This window comes from Trichogramma pretiosum, unplaced genomic scaffold, assembly GCF_000599845.2.
Source record: "Trichogramma pretiosum strain Unisexual culture from Peru unplaced genomic scaffold, Tpre_2.0 scaffold43, whole genome shotgun sequence".
Lineage (NCBI taxonomy): Eukaryota > Metazoa > Arthropoda > Insecta > Hymenoptera > Trichogrammatidae > Trichogramma > Trichogramma pretiosum.
Genome location: NW_019640864.1, coordinates 804,261 through 822,590, shown reverse-complemented (window position 1 = coordinate 822,590; position 18,330 = coordinate 804,261). Strand labels below are relative to the sequence as shown.

Genomic DNA, 18,330 nt, shown 5'->3' with positions numbered 1-18,330 from the left:
CATACATCGCCCTCTCGCGTTTGAATTTCAACCTGTGCGCTAAATATCGTCTTTTACAGCAAAACTTGTTTATTACATGCCTGCAACTCGATTGGATTTTTTTCTTTTTAACTCGAGAGTCTGTTTATGTACGCGCGCGCGGATATAGGAATTTAGATTTTTATATCACCTGTTTACATGTGTATTAATATACACTGTATAGTAAGACCTCGTTAATTCGAAATCCAAGGGACAGGCTTCGAAGTAAGGAGGATTTCGAATAATCGAGGTTTCATTTAATGAAGTCGAAGGAAGGTGCAATTGAAAAAAAGGTTGTATTATCGAAAAAAACAGGTACTCTTATTTATTTAATATTTTAAGATGATTCCAATTATTTTTCGTAAAGTAAAATGCTATTTTATAATCAAGTAGCAAATTTTTCAATGAAATATTTTACTTTTTAAACTTTTTCATTCATGATGCGAAGAAATTACCTGCTATTAACTTGACTAGTGTCTTTATCGTCTTTAATTATTCATACTTAACTACTATACTTTTACACATAATACTTGCGTATACATTGTGTAAATGTAAACATGCAAAATTTTATCTCGAATTATTGAGGTTTTATCGTAATTATTTTACCAAGTGTATGAAGGATTTTGTTCAATACATGGATGAAAAAATCGCTGCTATATGGCACCTGTAATTGACTCATTTTTTTTTTTTATTAAAAAAATTAAAAATAATAAAAATAAAAAAACAATTATCTCATTATGTTCTTATCGAGTAAAGAGTCCAGCCGTCGTGGAGTCGAAGAGACCGTCGAAAAACTCCTCGACCGACTCGAAGAATCCCTTGTTGGCCTGCTGCACCGGTTTCAGGTCCTTCTCGCCGAAGCACTTGGCGTCCAGGCGAAACACCTCGCCGCGGTCGCGCCTCACGTGATACAGATACTTCTCCTTGCACATGAGCGAGACGCAGTACTCGCCCGTGAGCTCGGTCTCGAAGAATCTCGCGCTGGTGGTGCGATTCAGGCCCGAGCAGGCGTACTTCTCGTCCTTGAGGCTGGCCACCTTGGCGCCCTTGTCGTCGAAACGACTGACGCGGTAGCGATGCTCGCGCCCGTGGCACTTGGGATCGGCGCACTGGACCGTGAGCAACAGAAAGCCACCCGCGGGCAGATTCAGCATGGCTATTTCCTGGAGCTGGCGCTTGAAGTCGAGGGTGACGTCGAACTTGGCCTGGCCGTCGAGATCGTACTGGGCGCAGCTGACCTGGTGATCGAGGCGCGAACAGGTGCCGATCAGGTCGTGAGCCGTCGAGTAGATCGGATTCACGTACTCGACCTTGTTCTGGTCGAGTATGACGGGGTAGCTCTTGAGCGGCAGCTTGGTACCTATTAATACACAGAGAGAAATATGGATTTTCACGATCGGTATCGCACTTGCTTGCTACAATCAGTCTTACCGTCGTCACCGAAGAGCGAGACGATGGCGTTGCGTCCTCCGAAGCCGTTGGTACCGTCCGGATAGTTCTGCTCGATCAGCAGGTAGCTCTTGGAGAAGCTGTTGACGGGCAGCGGCACCAGCTGCAGATACTTGACGTCGTTGTTCTTGTCGTTGCTGAAGAGAGTCACGGCGTTGCTCAGAATCTTGCCCCTGTCGTCCATCGACATCTTGTAGATGTTGAGATTGGAGTCGTTGGCGTCGACGCGCTCCCAGAACACGATCTCGAACTTGTCGTCGTAGGTGATGAAGTGGCCCGCGCTCGAGCGCTCGGGTATGTCGAGCGACGTGTAGTCCAGCCGGCAGTCCTCGGCGAAGTGCAGCACGGCGATGCGATACACCTGGGCCTTGTGGTCCTCGGTCTTCACCGTCCAGTGGACGATGGTCTTGTCGCTGCCGAAGGGCACGAGGCCGATGTCCGTGGTGACGACGACCTGGTCCTGGTCCTCGGCCACGTCGCTGGCGCGCAGCTGCACGGCGCAGGACAGTTTGCGCGTCGGGTCGTCGTCGAAGCCGTACCGGTCCAGATGGAACGTGCAATTGTTCGAGGTCCAGTTGGTCTCGTAGAGGCACTGGGCGTGCACGACGCTCGTGTTGTAGAACGCCACCTTGCTCGAGTCGATCATGTTCTTCAGGTAGTTCTGGTGCTTGGTCAGCTTCTTGAGCTTAGCTCGGCTGCCCGCCAGCAAGCAGTTGAGGCACAGAATCGCCAGGATGATCGAGCTTCGGCTCCATGCTCTCATTGTTGCGAGGTGTGCACGATTCACTTACTTAATTGATTAAAAATTTATGAAAGAAAAACAAAGAACAGCAGCGATCGCTGTGTATATCGACTTTTTTTTTGGACACTCGAACCCGCGGAGAGCGACTCACGAAAGCTCGCACTTAATCGGCGCAGTAGTAGCGACGCACTGACACGCGCGTTCACCAAACAAGTACAAGGTGAAAACTGAAAATGTGTACAAGATGTTTTGCGCATAACTTTATACTATGGGCATATACGTCCGTCGTGCCCCGTCACTTCTTCGCTGAAAAGACGAGCGAACGAGCGAGCCTAGCGGTTTTCCGCGTGGCTTTTTAATTTTGTTCGCGCTTTAACGATCGAGTCTCTTTCTCTCTCTCTCTCTTTTGCGCGCGACTATTTATATATATTTACACGCTCTTCGCCGTAAACACACGCACGAACGCATCCTGGCCGACTCGGGCGAGCGAAAATTCACCGTTAATATTCTTTCCATTTTTTTCCTCCTTTTTTTCGTTCAACTTTTGAGCTCAAAGCTAAAAACGTGTGTGTGTGAGTGTGCCGCTCTAAGATGAGAATCAGCGGGGCACACACGCGTCAGTAGTGCATGTATCGCGGCACGCGTGCAGACGTTTGTTTTGCTCATTATGCGCGAGCACGACATAACGTATACAAAACAAAGGAATTTTCTCACGATCGCTTCATCGATGGCTTGCTTCAAAACGAGGCTCTACTCTCGTGTGCCAATTTCCATCAAATTTAACGATCCCATCTCGTCGCGCTACTTGGTCGTATATTATGCGCTATCCTACCTGCACTCGTAGCTGCACCAATAGCGGCAAAAACCAGTCGAACAACGCGACGATGAGTTCGAAAAGCGTGACACTTTCTTCGCATGAATATTATGATTGTCAATCTATGCGCGTGAAGCCGCTTCGTTTATGAATATCATGTATGAAAACGGAGCATGACTCGTTGCCGAGCTTGTTTGTTTACATAAACTCATAGATATAAATAATACAGTGTAAAATTCGTGTACATGAATGAAATAGAATGCTTTGCCAAGTGCCTAATTTTATTTCATGCACTATAAGAAAACATGATTATTTTCTAGCCTTGATACATTATTTAATGATCGTTTCAGCTAATTTTAATGGCTAGACGGCAAACGAAATTTCAATTGTTGATAGCCTAAAAGATATGATTTTTTTTATCAGTGGCATAAAAATTCAAAGGTCACCGAAGGGAAATGCTCCATTGCGACAAGAGTTGCTAAGGGCTAAGATTGTCCTATATTCGAAAAAAATTTTCACGTGTTTATAATTTTTGTCTTTTATCGCTTAGTATTATCAGTGTACCATTGTAAAGGTCGCACAATGTGGCATTTCCTCTACAATATGCTACATTGGATACATACAGTCACACGTGTCGCCGAGCATTGTTAATTAGAATCCGAAATGTGTCCGCTTTATCGTAAAACGATACACACAATGTAATATCCGCGCGTATATAGTAGTACTGCGTAGCACAAGTGCTGCTCCTCGTATCTCGCGCGCTCGAGCTTTTTTTTTTGTTTTTCCGCTGTTTCTCTTCCGAAACAGATGATAAAGTCAATGAGGAGTATTTAAACTTGCGTCGCGAGTGCAGACAAGCTAGTTTCCATTAATCGTCCGCTCGCGTAAGCACGCGCCGAGTCGTGTGTGTGTGCGTGCGTAATATATAAATGAGAGTCTGGTAAGTTTCTCGAAGTATACAGATTAAACTTTATACTTTTTTTATAAACGGATTTGTTTGTTGCACAATATTATTACACACATATATTTACACTTGACTCGACGAATCGTAAGCTTTGTTCTCGTCTCCTCGCGGAATATAACATCGCGCATTACATCGATTCTCTTGTTTTATTCTTCCACAGACTGACATAGCGCATTGAAATATAAATAAATTTTGTTCGCAATATGGCGCTCCGACTTATCGTCTCGGGGCTCTTGTCCGCGCTCTTTATGCCGCTGCTATCGGCCGGCGAGTCAATAACCGTGCTGCAGCTGGACAGCGCCAAAGACGATCTGTTCGCCGTCACCCCGCCGAGCTTCGCGGCGCCCGACCGGGCCGCCTACGTCAGGTGCGAGCTCGAGGTCGATCCCTCCAACGGCCAGCATCGATGCCAGCTCAACTACAGGTCGGACGTGTTCGGCGACGACGGCCAGCCACCGGAGTATTATCACTCGTGCCCTCTGCAGATCGGCGCCAATCTCTGGGAGAACGTGGAGCGTCGCGAGGTGCTCGTGGAGCCGCTGAAGCCGCGCGATCGCGTCGTCGTGGCCTGGCTCGAGGCCGGCGGCAGTCTCCTCCAGCTGCGCAACGTCCAGTTCCCGAGCTGCCAGATGACCGAGGCCAGCTTCCCCCTGGACAAGGTGCGCGACGACAAGTTCGCCAAGATCGTGCCGCTCGAGCGGGGCGGCGGCTACAACGTCGTCTTTAGCAGCAAGAGGCTCTGCGGCGCAGACAAGTACTGCAAGGCCCGACTCGACGACCAGGGCATCGTCGTGGAGGCCCCCAGCGCCTGGATCGAGGTGCCCGAGCAGGCCAAGAAGATGATGGTCGCGTCGGTCGGCGACAACGAGTACCTGGTGATCCAGCTGCAGAGCAACGGAGTGGCTCACGTTCAGCTCACCAGGAAAGACGGTACGACATCGAGCGAGCACCTTCGCGTCATTTTTTCACGTCACGTTGAATAATTCTTTCTTTTTTTTTTTTGTCGCCACCTCGCAGGAAAAGTAAAGATGGCCCGCCACTACTCGGACGTCGAGGACACGAGCAAGATCGCCTACTCGACGGGCCACGACTCGATCCGCGTCTGCGTCGATCGCCACTCGAACCTCGAGTGCAGCCAGTTCAATCGCGAGGGCAAGCACAAGGGCCAGCAGGAGCTCAGCCTGCCCTATCATCTCGAGTCCAAGACGCGCAGCGTCGGCCGCATGACCATGCACAATCTGCCCGACAACGGCTTCCTGCTGCTGAGCCTGGTCTGCCAGGATCGCCACTGCCTCGGCCACAAGACCTATCACCTGGCCCGGGTGGATCGGCAGGGCTCGGTGCGCAGCCAGGCCCAGCGCCCGGGCTGCCAGCTGATCGGCGAGCAGCTCGAGGACAAGTTCTACGAGAGCAAGAACGAGCAGGGCGAGGACGAGTACTGCCTCGTGCTCAGATGCATCGAGACGGATCTGCGCTCGATGCAGCGCTTCACCTTCGAACGGTCTTGCTACAGCGGCGACGACTTCAAGCTCGACTTTTAGATTATTTTCTTTTTTAATATCCTGATATTTGTACGATAAGAATAATAAAAATAAATCTGTAAACTGTTGTTGCGATAATTTATTTCGATAAACACCAAGTTTCGTCGACTTGAAAATCGAATCAAATCGTAACTCTGGTGGGATAGAGCCTTATAAGGTATACGCCCTATTTTCTATCAGTTAGGCCCTAATTTCGATTAAATTTAAATCCATTTTTTATATAGGGTTGAAACTTGATATCTGATTTTGAATAATGCATTTCTGTTGAAAATGTTCGATTCATTCAGCCAATTATTAAAAAAAATGTTCTTACGTACAATTAAGTTGTTAATATTAATTATTGATCGAATACAGGGACATGATCGAAAATAGGGGCATATACCTTATTGTAATTACAATGTTGATCTTTACATCAATTTTGCCTTCAATCAGTCGACCGCTTGAGTCGCTATTGACAGTACACACGTCAACAAAGGTAAGCGTAGCTCAACGATCACGATAATTCTCACAGACGAATTCATCGACTCTCGATATTCTGACGATTTTTTCGCTTTTTTTTCGTTGGTCGTACAGACGGTATGCATACCGTGGCGAAAATCCTTTCATTGCTCTTGTTGGTGACGAGCCTCCGGGCCTCATTGCCCGACCAGTTACCGAGCTCTTACTGGCAGCACTACCTGCCGGGCGTAAATCTGATCTTCAACGAGGAAGCGTACAACGAAAGGTCTCACGTGTACGCCCTCTGCCCGGAAAACGATGGCAGCATAAACCGCACCTGCACGATTACCCGCACCGACGAGCTCGAGTGGATCCGTCGAGTCAATGATCGCAATTGCACCTTCGACGTGACGACGTATTACGATAGCTTGAAGCCGGGCCAGGTGAAACTGTTGCTTTTGGGCGCCGACAAAGCCATCGTCAGCGCGTTCATCCCGACCTTGAGCGCGCGCAGATGGCAACTAAGTATAGTGGACTTCAATACCTGCTCAATTCATCAGCCCATGGGTTTGGATAAGTTCGAGCCCGTAAAGTTCATCGTCTACGAGAGATCGTTTTACGTGATAGTCAAAGGCTCTACAAAGGGTATGAAGTGTTACCACAAGCCGGGAAGCCGGAACGTGCGGAGGTGCTGGATAAGGTTCACCGACGAAGGCAGTCCAATTGGGCCCCGACCTTGGTTCAGGCAGTTATTCGACGACGAAAACTTCATCTTGGCGCCGCTCCAGGAAGATACGGAGGTGCTGGAAGACTTTCTGATGATCGAACTGTTCCAGCAGGTGAACCATAAACCGGTGCTCGCCGAGGCCTTGATCCAAGGATGGGGCAAGGGTAGGTCGGAACCCGTGCCCGAGCAGAGAAAACGCCTGCTGAGCCACGAAACCGAGCACAAGACCATCCGGCTGCGCAGATACACCGTGCTGGACTTGTTCTCTCGGTGGCGCTGGTTAAATCCGTACGAGCGCATCGCTTACTCGACACACGCCGGCTACATCGGCATCTGCGCCAAGAAGGAGGACATGGTGCTGATCTGCAGCCAATACGACGACGACGGCAGGCTGCAATTCGAGCACACGTTCGACGTGGACCCCGCGCTCGGCTACTTCCACGAGATGGCCGTGATGAATCTGGCCGCCGAGAAGGGTGGCGGCATGCTGCTGGTCATGGCCGGCTGCAGGGACCGCATGTGCAACAGCAAAACCCATAATGCGTTCCGGGTGGCGAGGATCGGCTTGGACAGCGACCTACTGGAGACCGTGCACACGATCCCGAAACGCTCCTGCAGCCGTCACATAAATCGGGCCAGCGGCAAGTTGTACGAGATGGGCCCGGGCAGATACTGCTTCACGCATGCCTGCTACGAGGACTTTTTCGTGGCGTCGTACAAGAACAAGAACCAGGAGAGGGACAGAACGGTGAAGTTGGGCAGGGACTGCTTCACAGACAGCGACCTCATCTCCCGGCAAAACGTCGACTGGAGCCTTAAAATTAATAAGAAGGATTGGTTCATGCGTCCATGATGAGGACGACGATGGTGATTTTAATTGTACATAAATAACACACACACACGATGTGATCAATTGATTTTGTTTATGTTCCGTTTGATACAATTTTATACTCTTACGATAGGTTTTAAGTTATCATATGTATACTCTGTACATATATTCTATATACGACTTCAATATGGATCATAAATAAATAATACTTTTTTTTTCAATCGAAACGATCTGCCTCGCTATTAAATATAATCCCTTATTCTTCGTGTGTGAATTAATGAAAAATGATCGACAATGCCTCTCGCATCTCGCGCAGCGAAACAACAACAATCGTTATACACGCAGCGCAATATTATTGTGCATACCACTGCTTCCGCTATCGGTTCGTGATAAAAGGCCTCTGCTGCGCGATGCGAATGCGAGCTGGCAAATAATCGCACCGGGACTCGCAGCAGCAGCAGCTTTCCCATATTCTCATCTCTCGCTCGCAGACTCGAGTCGGCCCGCGATCGTGACGCGAGCAGCACAGCTCGCCCCGCACAGACGACAAAATTATGAAGCCGTCGGTGGTAGCCGCGTTGCTTTTCACTTTTCTCTCTCTTCACTCGGCAGATCGGACGCTCGGCGCGCTTGGAAAATCACGCATCGATCGCGAGCCCCTGCCGGCTAAATTGTACGATCCCGACTCGTTCGACAATCTGAGCGACGATGCCTGGGTCGGACGAAGTTTGTTCTACGCTTACAGAGACGTGGACAAGAATTTCGAAGAGGCTGCAGCAGGACGACGCTTCCTCATGCTCGTGCCGGACCTGTTCAATCAAACGGACCACTGGTCGTGCCCACTGCTGAAAGACTATCAGAAGCTGCCCAGCGAGACGAATCAAAAAAAGCTCGACTTTACCCTGCTGTCGCCGTACAGCAAAAATCTCGTGGTTTACGGCTCGATCGAGGCCGCGGCGGACCTCGACAACAAGCGCATTCGCCTGGCGAGGGTTCAGCTGGCCGATTGCGGCGCCCGAGTCACCGAGATGACTCTCGACGCGCGCGACGACGCGATCTCGTTGCTCAACGTTCTGCCCTACGTCGACGGCACCTACGACTTCGTCTACGTGGTCGGACCGGCCAACAGCCGGACCGTGAGGACGACCTACGATCCACAGGGCAGACGAGTCCAGCGCACCGACTCGTGGTTCCCCGTGGCGCCCGACACCGAGGAGCTGTCGGTGGTGCCGCTGCGGCGAGGCACCCGCGATTCCGGACACTTGCTCATCGAGAAGACCGACAAATCGCTCTGCGTGACTTTGATCGATAAATACGGTGAGCGATATGATTATCCAACCCTCTGTGTGAATTGTTTTAGTGAAATAATTGAGATATCGGACGAGACATCTTGGGTAAAATTATCTGTTTTCTTTTTTTTTTAATTTAGTCGGACATTTATGACATCTATTTCGGTAAAAATTATTGGCTTGTTTTGGAAAATTTTCTGTTTAAATTATTTTAAAAATATTGAATGCTTTTTAAATGATCTAAAGATGATCATTTAATTATATTTTAAAAATTGTAGACCAACTTTCAACTATTATTAATCTTTGCTATCTGTAAGTTTACAGGTAGCAAAATCAAAATAATTATACATGTCAAAGCAGGGTTTTGAAATATTTTATATAATTTATAGCTATGTCGTTTGAATTGACGTTTAAAATGTCAAATGTAGAAAAAAAATGACTGGAAAACGTTTTTTAAAATTGACCCTTAATTTATGTTACCCGCCTTTCACCTTGACAAACAAAATTAATCGAGGTCTTTCTTTCTTGTTATCAGGAAAAGCCACATTGCTGAAAAATCACAAATACATCCCTAAACTACCTCCCAAGGAAGCAATGGACGTCCGATACTTGCGCCGAAGCCACGGATATCAATTCGATTATTCGCTCGAGCACGACACCGTAGGTCTGTGCTTCCAAGGCGGACGAAGCGTCACCTGTTCCCAGTTCGACTTTGCGGGCAACATGAAGCTGGAAAAGTCCATGAAGCTCGATCGAGACCTGCTGGAGCTGGCCCTGCACAACGAGCCGGCCAATCGTGGCGGATTCCTGCTCATGCTGACCCTCGAGGAGGACGAGGGTCTGCGAAACGTGGACAAGCGTCGCTTCGTCGACGGCGCCGAGCGGACCTTCGCCCCGATCGCCCGCGAAAAGGATCGCAGAATTTTCCGAATCGACGAGCGCGGCAGGATTCTGGGCTCGATGGACATCTACAAGTTCGGCTGCGAGCTCGAGCCGAAGATCATGAAGCCGAGATTCTTCGACCTGGGCGGCGGCAACTACTGCCTGGCCATGATCTGCTGGGACTCGACGACTCTCAGGCATGCAGCCATGGGAGTGGCGAAGAATTGTTTCTCTCACGACGATTTCACTCAAAAAGCGTAGACTCTTTAATGTGTAATAAATAAAAAATTTACAAAATGTACACTCGTGTCTTGATAAATTTAACAAAACTTTAGTTTATCGATCTATTCTTTATCATTTACTTTTATAATATCGACGCAATCTTTGCCGACTGCTCATCACAATCTTGGCGTTCGCTCGCTCGGTGACGAATCGTCGTCGTTCAGTCACGCAATAGCTGTGCGCGCGCGTGGCCAGCTCGCATACAGTATTTTATCTTTTTCTTTTATTTGCTCTCGCGAAAATGGAATTCTTTAAAAGTCTCAGCGCGATAATCTTACTCGTGGCCGGATTTTATGATTTGCCGGTCGTACAGGACATTCGAAACTCGACGACAACGACGACGACAACCATCGAGCCAAAAGCAGCCGTCGAGCATCGAGTCTGGACACATCCGGCCACGGAGAAGCTCGTGGTATTCGACGCCGCTGACGCACTGACGGGCAAGTTCTTCGCTCACGCCGACTGCGATGGAGATGAACGCGTCAAGGCGTGTCAGTTTTACCTCTACGAGGATCTGCAGCCGAAGTACGAGTGCCGGATCGAGCTGAGCAGTGTTCACGAGGCGGGACGCGTCGACGAGATCGCGATCGCGAATCACGCCGACGGACGCTGGGCCGTCGTCAACTGGCGCGACGCGAATGGCTCGTCGAGCGTGCCGGGCCTCGCCATCCTGGACTGGTCGAGCTGCGGACTGCGGCGGCAGCCGTGGCAGCGCGAGGCGACGATCCTCAAAGTTCTGCCGTTCAAGAGAGACGCGAAGTTCGCCGTCGTGCTAGTGGACAAGGAGCAGTGCCGCGACTCTTACTGCGTGACCATCGTCGGTTTCGACGATAATAATTCAGTGGCGTCGTCGTCGCCGCCGGTCGCCGCCAGCACCATAACTCCGCTGTACGAGCGTCGAGGCAACGTCAGTTACGAGTATCTCGACTTCGTGCTGCTCGAGGAAGATAAGATAACGGGACGCTACGCGCACTTCATGCTCATCGAAGACTTTCGCGAGCGGCTGGAAGACGAGGAGACACCATCCGCTGCCTACGACAGACTGACGGAGCGCATCACGATTTTGAAGAGCCACGCCGCGGATCGGATCGACGGTAAGTAAGCTAGATAAGCTGTCGCCCGTCGGTGTGACGCCTAACGGTTGATTGACAATCTTACGCGTTATTTGCAGGCAATTACAGCGCGCACGTGATCTTCGACTACGTGCACTTCCCCAAAGAAACGCATCGCGGACACAGACGCGTCGCCTACTCGGCCGCGGGCACGGACGGCGTCGTCAGCATGGCCGTGCAGATGAAGGCGCGCAGCCATCCCGGCTGGATCATTCACTGTCAGCAGTACAGGGTCGAGGACTTTCGCGTGATCTACTCGATCGACGTGCCGTACGAGCCGCGGGACATGGCCATCGCCACGACGGGAAATCACCGGATGCTGCTGACCTACGCCGAGTGCGTCGACCGAGACTGCCGCGGTACCCAGAACGTTTATCACGCGCGAGGAGGTGGCTCCGATTCCAGGGACGTGAAGTTCGACAAGCGCGAGTGCGACAGCGAGCTGAGCCGAGCCGAGGGTCGCATTTACCGCGACGAGGACGAGCCCGACAGGTTTTGCTTGGCGACGGCTTGCTATGACGGGGATCAGATTGACGCGCTTGAGAGCCCGTTCGACGTAACCGTTGACTGCTTGAATTTATCACTTCTCGGCGAAACGCCGAAATAGTTCAGGAACTTTTTTTCAGCATTCAGGGACGTTGCACGTGAAATGAATCTACAGTAAAGTCTTTGTTATACGGAAATAAATATTGTTTTAAATATCATTTCATTGACTGTGGCAAAAATGGCTATACTGACTGGGAACATACTTGAATGGTGGGAGTTCTCTGCCAAATACGCGATAAACATAAATCACTATGATACTGATTATACTTTATAATTAATTAAACAAGAAGTATACATTTTTTTATCAAGAAATACATCTATTTCAAAGAAGAGAATTTTAAGGTAGCATTGGTGCTCGCAAGTGTCTAAGCCGGTCAAAGACGAAAAATGAGGATGTGTCCAAAATTGTAGTCTCCGTTTACTGTGGCCTCCTTTCGTATTCATGCATGTCAAATATAATAATTCTATATGCGCCAGAAAAAAAGGCAAATATTTGTTCAAAATTGTTTGACATTAATATTCAAATTTTATCCATGCTTACTAGTGTGACAGAATTTTAAATCTTAAAAGTATGATTTAGTAACTAGGCGAACATGTTATAATGTAATCTAAAATTGTTCTAACAAAATGTAGCTTGTTATTTTCAATAATAAATCGTCTAATTTTCTATTGACCGAGGAGTCTTCGCAAACTAACAAGAATTACAAAATTATTTTTCGAATTAAATATGATGCACGAATAGAACAGATAACATGTCTGCTTGTTTCATAGAGGACAAAAGAACTGGATTTTTCATGCGAGCGTGACAAATATAACAATTTTCGTCTGTGTAAACCCGCGTGGAATACCAAAAGTAACACATTTTGAAAGACAGCTCGGACAAAAAATATATCAAAACTGAGAATATCGCTTACGCAGAGTGAAACTTTGAATGATGCTTACACGCGGGCCAAACCCGGCGTAATTAATAGGCAAATTTCGGCACTGTGCCTGCGAGCCATCCTTTGAAAAAGTGTGAAATTTCGTTCACACGCGCGCGAGCGAAAGAGATTTCGTAACAAAGCCCCGTGTCAAAACAAGTTTTGCGTTTATATTTTTTAGCTCCGCGGCTGGTCCATCAGTCCGAAGTTGACGCGTGTCTAGTGAAGAAGCTCGAATCTTAGAGTACGTAATTCATATTCATCTTTTTCTGTAAATGTAATTTAATTTTTCAACATCGTACGAATGCGTTTAATTTGTACTCTAATTGTGCATTAAAAGTGCAGTGCCGATGAATGTTTTCAAGTGAAATCGTCTCAAGATCGGTGCGTAGAGTTGCAAAAGCGAGTCAATCACTCAAATTTTTGTTCAACAGGCGTGAGAGAATGACGGGGCCCCAACTAACGGCGGCGTTGCTGGCGCTGTTCGTCGTCGCGACCAATGCTCAATACCGGCCGAGAAACATCACGGCCACTCGAACGATCCCGCACAGCTTCCCGGGCCTGACCCTGGGCGTGTCCAGTATCTCCATGAAGAACGGCCAGTTGGCCTACATCGTCTGCGACCTGACCGACCACGACGCCAAGTGCCGCGTCTACCTGGAGGACTTTCGTAAACGCGACGCGCCCACCCAGCAATCGTGCGAGGTAATACTGGCGGTCGACAAGAGCAAGCCCCAATCCTTCGTGCACAACAAGTTCGTCGTCGCGCCGATCTTCGGCAAGTACGTGCTGGTCTCGTGGCACGAGGAGAACCCCGACGAGTCCCTGTGGCGACTGACCACGGTGCGCATGAGCGACTGCGAGTCGATCGTCACCCGCGACCGCAGGATCGAGCCGCTCTGGGCCGAGGCCGTGGCCGAGGTCGACGATCACGTAGTCGTGCTGGCCGACGCCCGAGAGGGCGTGTGCCGGGAAGTCTTCTGTCAGGTGCACCTGGACTTGCGCGGCCGAGTGATGAAGGAGCCCGAGCCCTGGTTCAACGTCAATCCCTCGGACGTGCAGGAGGTGGACATAGCGCCCATCTTGCCACCCTACGGTGCCTATGGCATACTGCTGATGGAGAAGATCTTCGATCCCGTCACCGCCACGCAGTTCGGCCGATTTTCCAAACTCATGGGACAGCGTAAGCGCAAAATTTCATTTGAAATCGTTCATGAAAACGCTTAATTTATTATAAATACTAATCGTCACGACCCACGGGGCATATTGCAGAGACCCCGGTCAAGCTTAAAGAGTACCACGACGGCAAGACCAAGACTCCCGAGTTGGCTTTCTCGAACGCCAACGGCTTCCTGAGCTTCTGCAGCGGCTGGAATCGCGAGTTCAAGTGCATCCAGAACGACCTGTACAGTCGCCAGCTGTTCCCCGACGTCGTGGTCGAGACCGAGCACGAGGTAACGGATTACGGCGTGCACAGTCTGCCCAACGGCGGCTTCCTGCTGCTGCTCAGCCGCTGCCCCGAGAATCCGCTCTGCGCCTCGGACACGAACGAGTACGAGCTGCGCGAGTTCAGCGTCGTCGGCCACCAGTACGGCGAGACGCGCCTGCCCAAGGCCAACTGCAACGAGTACCTGTACACGCCCAAGAGCGTCTTCTTCGAGAACGAGGAGAGGGACTACTGCGCGATGACGCTGTGCGAGCCGCGCATCGACAATGTCCCGGGCGCCGCAACCTTCGCCGTCTCCGTGACCTGCGTCGACAGCTTGCGAGTCACCTTCTGATCGTCTTGGGCGATATTTTCGCCCCGGTAGAATTTTCGACCGAGTGATTCGAGCGAGGGCTAGCTTTACTTTTTTTATAGCACTGCGTGGCATGAGTTCATATTTATGGCACGCTTTTCTGTGGCATAAGTCGCACATTCTGGCACCGCTGCGTTCGCATTGCACTCGAATACGTTCGTGTTACCAGAAAGTGCGACTCATGACTCGGAAAAGGGGGCATAAATGTGCAAAATGTGCGTAATATTATGGAAAATTAATGAACAATTTTTCAAAGATTTAATTCAAAATACTATAAGATCACCAGTAACTGATTTTTTTTCATTAAAAAAACCATAAATCATGTCACATTGACAGTTTTTCATCGTATCATCATCATGATAGATTATGTACACATCCCATCCCCCATGACGTGTATGGTACTTTTGTTGAACGCATCTACCGCGTAAAATAAAGGTTTCCTGTACTTTTTTTCAAGTGGTTAAAAACAAACATAAAATTGCTAATTAATGCTAATACATAAAATTGATCCTATTAATAAGATTTTAGAAATAACTTTCCTGGTAGAAAAAATCAATACTAAAAATGAGTTCATGTAATGGTGAGAGAATAAAAGTTTGAAATTTTCTAAAATAAATTACAATATCATTAAATAATCTTTTGTTACTTTTTTGGGACAATTCTATAATATGTTTACAAAATTCAATACATTGCAACAGATCTAACTAAATAACATCGTAATTAATTCAGAGACAATTTTACAATTTTCTAATTTTTAATATTTACATCATTCGTCGCGGTTCAATGAAAGATATTTTGCACTATGAATGTGTAACATATGCTAAGTACATATTCCGTCCCCATCCCCTGCACTTTCGACCGATGCTAATGACCTTTCTACGAAAAAATACATTTGTACGAGTTCGGAATATTCCGTTTCGTTTATGAATGCCGAAAAAAGTGTGAAACCAGGTTACAATTTACATTCCGTTTTATTCTTGCCGATTAAAAAATATTTTAATTTACAGTATCAAAATGATCGTGTCGTTCTCAATGTATGATACTTTACAAATACCTTAGGTCAAACTGCGCTTTACAATGATAGGCTCGCTCTTCCTATCGATTTTAACGACGATTATGCGAAAAATAACATTTGTACGAGTTTGGAATATTTCGTTTTGAACGTAGATGCCGCAAATGGTTTGAGACCAGGTTTCCTTTTACATTCCGTTTCATTCTTTCCGATTTCAGAATATTTTAATTTACAGTATCAAATTATCGGGTCGTACACAATGTAAGATACGTTACACATCCCTTGGGTCAAACTACGCACGACAATGATAGGCTCGCTCTTTCTATCGATTTTAACGACGATTGTACAAAAAGTAACATTTGTACGAGTTTGGAATATTTCGTTTTGAACGTAGATGCCGCAGATAGTTTAAGTCCAGGTTTTCTTTTACTTTCCGTTTCATCCTTTCCGATTTTACAATTTATTCATTTACAGTATCAAATTATCGAGTCGTACACAATGTAAGATACGTTACACATCCCTGGGGTCAAACTACGCAGGACAATGATAGGCTCGCTCTTCCTATCGATTTTAACAACGATTGTACGAAAAGTAACATTTGTACGTGTTTGGAATATTTCGTTTTGAACGTAGATGCCGCAGATAGTTTAAGTCCAGGTTTTCTTTTACTTTCCGTTTCATCCTTTCCGATTTTACAATTTATTCATTTACAGTATCAAATTATCGAGTCGTACACAATGTAAGATACGTTACACATCCCTAGGGTCAAACTACGCACGACAATGATAGGCTCGCTCTTTCTATCGATTTTAACGACGATTGTACGAAAAGTAACATTTGTACGAGTTCGGAATATTTCGTTTTGAACGTAGATGCCGCAGATAGTTAAGGCCACGTTTCCTTTTACGCAATACTTATCTTGTGTGGAGATAACAGGGAGTAGAGCGAGAAATGAAAGTTTTCAAAAATTTTGTTATGATTTTTATTATATATTCTTCTAAAAAACAACAAAAATGTCCTTGATTCGGCAAAATAAAGGTACAAACGTAGTTTAAAAAAAAATAATACCTTGAATAATTTTGGTTTCAATTTTTCATTTTTACTTTGAAAGAGAACACGCTCAATCATTTCGAATGGATTGATAGTATAGCATGATACCTTAGTCAAATTTTTCGAATTCATTTTTTGATTTCGAATAATGTAACAGTTTTTTACATAATCTACGGCTGTTGATAAAAATAAAAAAAAACGCTGCTAATTTATTGGCAAAGAGCTTACTCATAAAAAATAATATTAACAAAAGGCATCGGTTATTCGCGTGAAAATTCGTATTTTCAAATTTTGATTCACTGTCTAGTGTCCTAAGTACCAATAGATCACGACCATCAGGACCACATTTCTATGTTAGCCAAAAGGCCGAGAAAACAAAAATTCATATAGACATTTGTTGGTAATTCAATGTAATTTCCAAATATATAAACCAAATTGTCCTACGAGGTCTGGTTCAAAATTTCGTTTTCGAGCCCATCACAGAGCTTCCTCATAGAGGAAGCAAAAAAAACAACTTTTCAATTCGAGTCGTTAATTTTAAAAATATTCGGTGAATTTCTATTTTTTTGGTTTTAAGTAAAAAGTAAGGTACCTTACTTTCGCATTTGAGCAAAACTAATCGTTTAGCTGCGTGATGTAATATACGCATGTTTCTTGTTTTCTCATCTCCGCCGATTCTGCTGTCTAAGTCGTCCCGCAACTGCGACACGAGTAACAGCTCAAGACGAGATGAAGCGTGCCGTTGTCGTATTGTTTTTCAATTTTTTGCTCCTGCATTACGGATTTTTCAGAGAAACTTTGGCTGATCAAGAATACACAGAGAATGGGAAGCGAGTTAAAATTTACACGTTCGATAGTTTCTTCAATATAGAAGACGAAAATTGGGTGGGAAGACGCTTGTTCTACTCTGTAGAAGAGTTTACCAAAGAAAAATATCTCACTTTCATTCCAAATGTGTTTAATCGAACGGACCACAAGCTGTGCCTTCTGCACAGACAGTGTAGAACCGATTATCTGGACTTTGTGGTACTGTCGCCTTACAGGAAAAATCTCCTGGTTTACGGTCAAGTCGGCGACATCAAAGCCAACGACACCACGTGGAAATCTGTCAAGTTGGTAAAGGTTGAATTTTCCGATGAATGCAGCTTCGACTAGACCAACGTGACGCCCAATACGACATTCAATGCGAATATGCTCAGTTTCGTGCCTTACGTCGACGGGACTTATCGCTTCTACTACGTCGCCTACTCTGGAAGGACCGTCGTGACTACGTACGATTCCGTGGAGATGCGAGTGAAGCACGATGATTCGCCGTACCAAGTGTCGGCAGGGGCACAGAAATTTTCGGTCACACCACTGATACGAGGATCGCCCAATTCTGGACATGTGTTCGTTGAAAAGACGTCGGAAATGGTTAAAATGACTCTGATTTATAAATACGGTAAGCATCTTGGCTCGCATTGAGTTGGTTTTTTTCAAATTAAGCGTAGCATTCAAATCGCGACGATCTTTATAAAAACCTGTAATTTTTTTGTTATTCGCCCTCGATGATTATATTTCATTGTTATGTCCCGTTTCAGGAAAAGTAAAATTGCTACAAAGTTTTCGTCGATCCGAAAAAGATCGATGTCAACGATACGAAAGAGTTAATTTTGACTATTCGCTCGAGCATGACACAATAGGCCTGTGATATCACGTCGAACGAAAGGTCGCCTGCTTCCAGTACGATTTCTTGGGCAACATGAAGCTGGAAAAGTCCATGAAGCTCGATCGAGACCTTCTGGAATTGACCCTGAACAACGAGCCGGCCAATCGTGGATTCCTGCTCATGTTGACCCTCGAGGAGGAGGAAGATCTGCGATGTAAGGGTAAACTTCCCCGAGTCGAAGACGACGGCAGGGAAACCAGTCTTGACC

General features: G+C 46.9%; 5 protein-coding genes across 5 annotated transcripts; 4 read left to right on the top strand and 1 right to left on the bottom strand.

Moving 5' to 3' along the window:
* Positions 1-761: 761 nt before the first annotated feature.
* LOC111693250 lies at positions 762-2,425 on the bottom strand. Its single transcript, XM_023457519.1, has 2 exons — positions 1,450-2,425; positions 762-1,378 (listed from the first exon to the last, which is right to left on the bottom strand). The coding sequence occupies exons 1-2, from the start codon at positions 2,228-2,230 to the stop codon at positions 762-764; spliced, it is 1,398 nt and encodes a 465-aa protein (XP_023313287.1). The 5' UTR covers positions 2,231-2,425.
* A 1,464-nt stretch (positions 2,426-3,889) lies between these two features.
* LOC106649620 lies at positions 3,890-5,557 on the top strand. Its single transcript, XM_014367094.2, has 3 exons — positions 3,890-3,963; positions 4,148-4,917; positions 5,005-5,557. The coding sequence occupies exons 2-3, from the start codon at positions 4,191-4,193 to the stop codon at positions 5,526-5,528; spliced, it is 1,251 nt and encodes a 416-aa protein (XP_014222580.1). The 5' UTR covers positions 3,890-3,963; positions 4,148-4,190; the 3' UTR covers positions 5,529-5,557.
* Positions 5,558-5,919: 362 nt separating this feature from the next.
* LOC106649609 lies at positions 5,920-7,749 on the top strand. The gene is made up of 2 exons (XM_014367081.2): positions 5,920-6,003; positions 6,102-7,749. Exon 2 carries the CDS (start codon positions 6,107-6,109, stop codon positions 7,544-7,546), a length of 1,440 nt encoding a protein of 479 aa, XP_014222567.1. The 5' UTR covers positions 5,920-6,003; positions 6,102-6,106; the 3' UTR covers positions 7,547-7,749.
* Positions 7,750-8,076: 327 nt separating this feature from the next.
* On the top strand, positions 8,077-9,954 carry LOC106649510. Its single transcript, XM_014366948.1, has 2 exons — positions 8,077-8,839; positions 9,347-9,954. The coding sequence occupies exons 1-2, from the start codon at positions 8,077-8,079 to the stop codon at positions 9,952-9,954; spliced, it is 1,371 nt and encodes a 456-aa protein (XP_014222434.1).
* Positions 9,955-10,165: 211 nt separating this feature from the next.
* Positions 10,166-12,305, top strand: LOC106649511. Its single transcript, XM_023457530.1, has 2 exons — positions 10,166-11,069; positions 11,147-12,305. The coding sequence occupies exons 1-2, from the start codon at positions 10,217-10,219 to the stop codon at positions 11,692-11,694; spliced, it is 1,401 nt and encodes a 466-aa protein (XP_023313298.1). The 5' UTR covers positions 10,166-10,216; the 3' UTR covers positions 11,695-12,305.
* Positions 12,306-18,330: the final 6,025 nt, after the last annotated feature.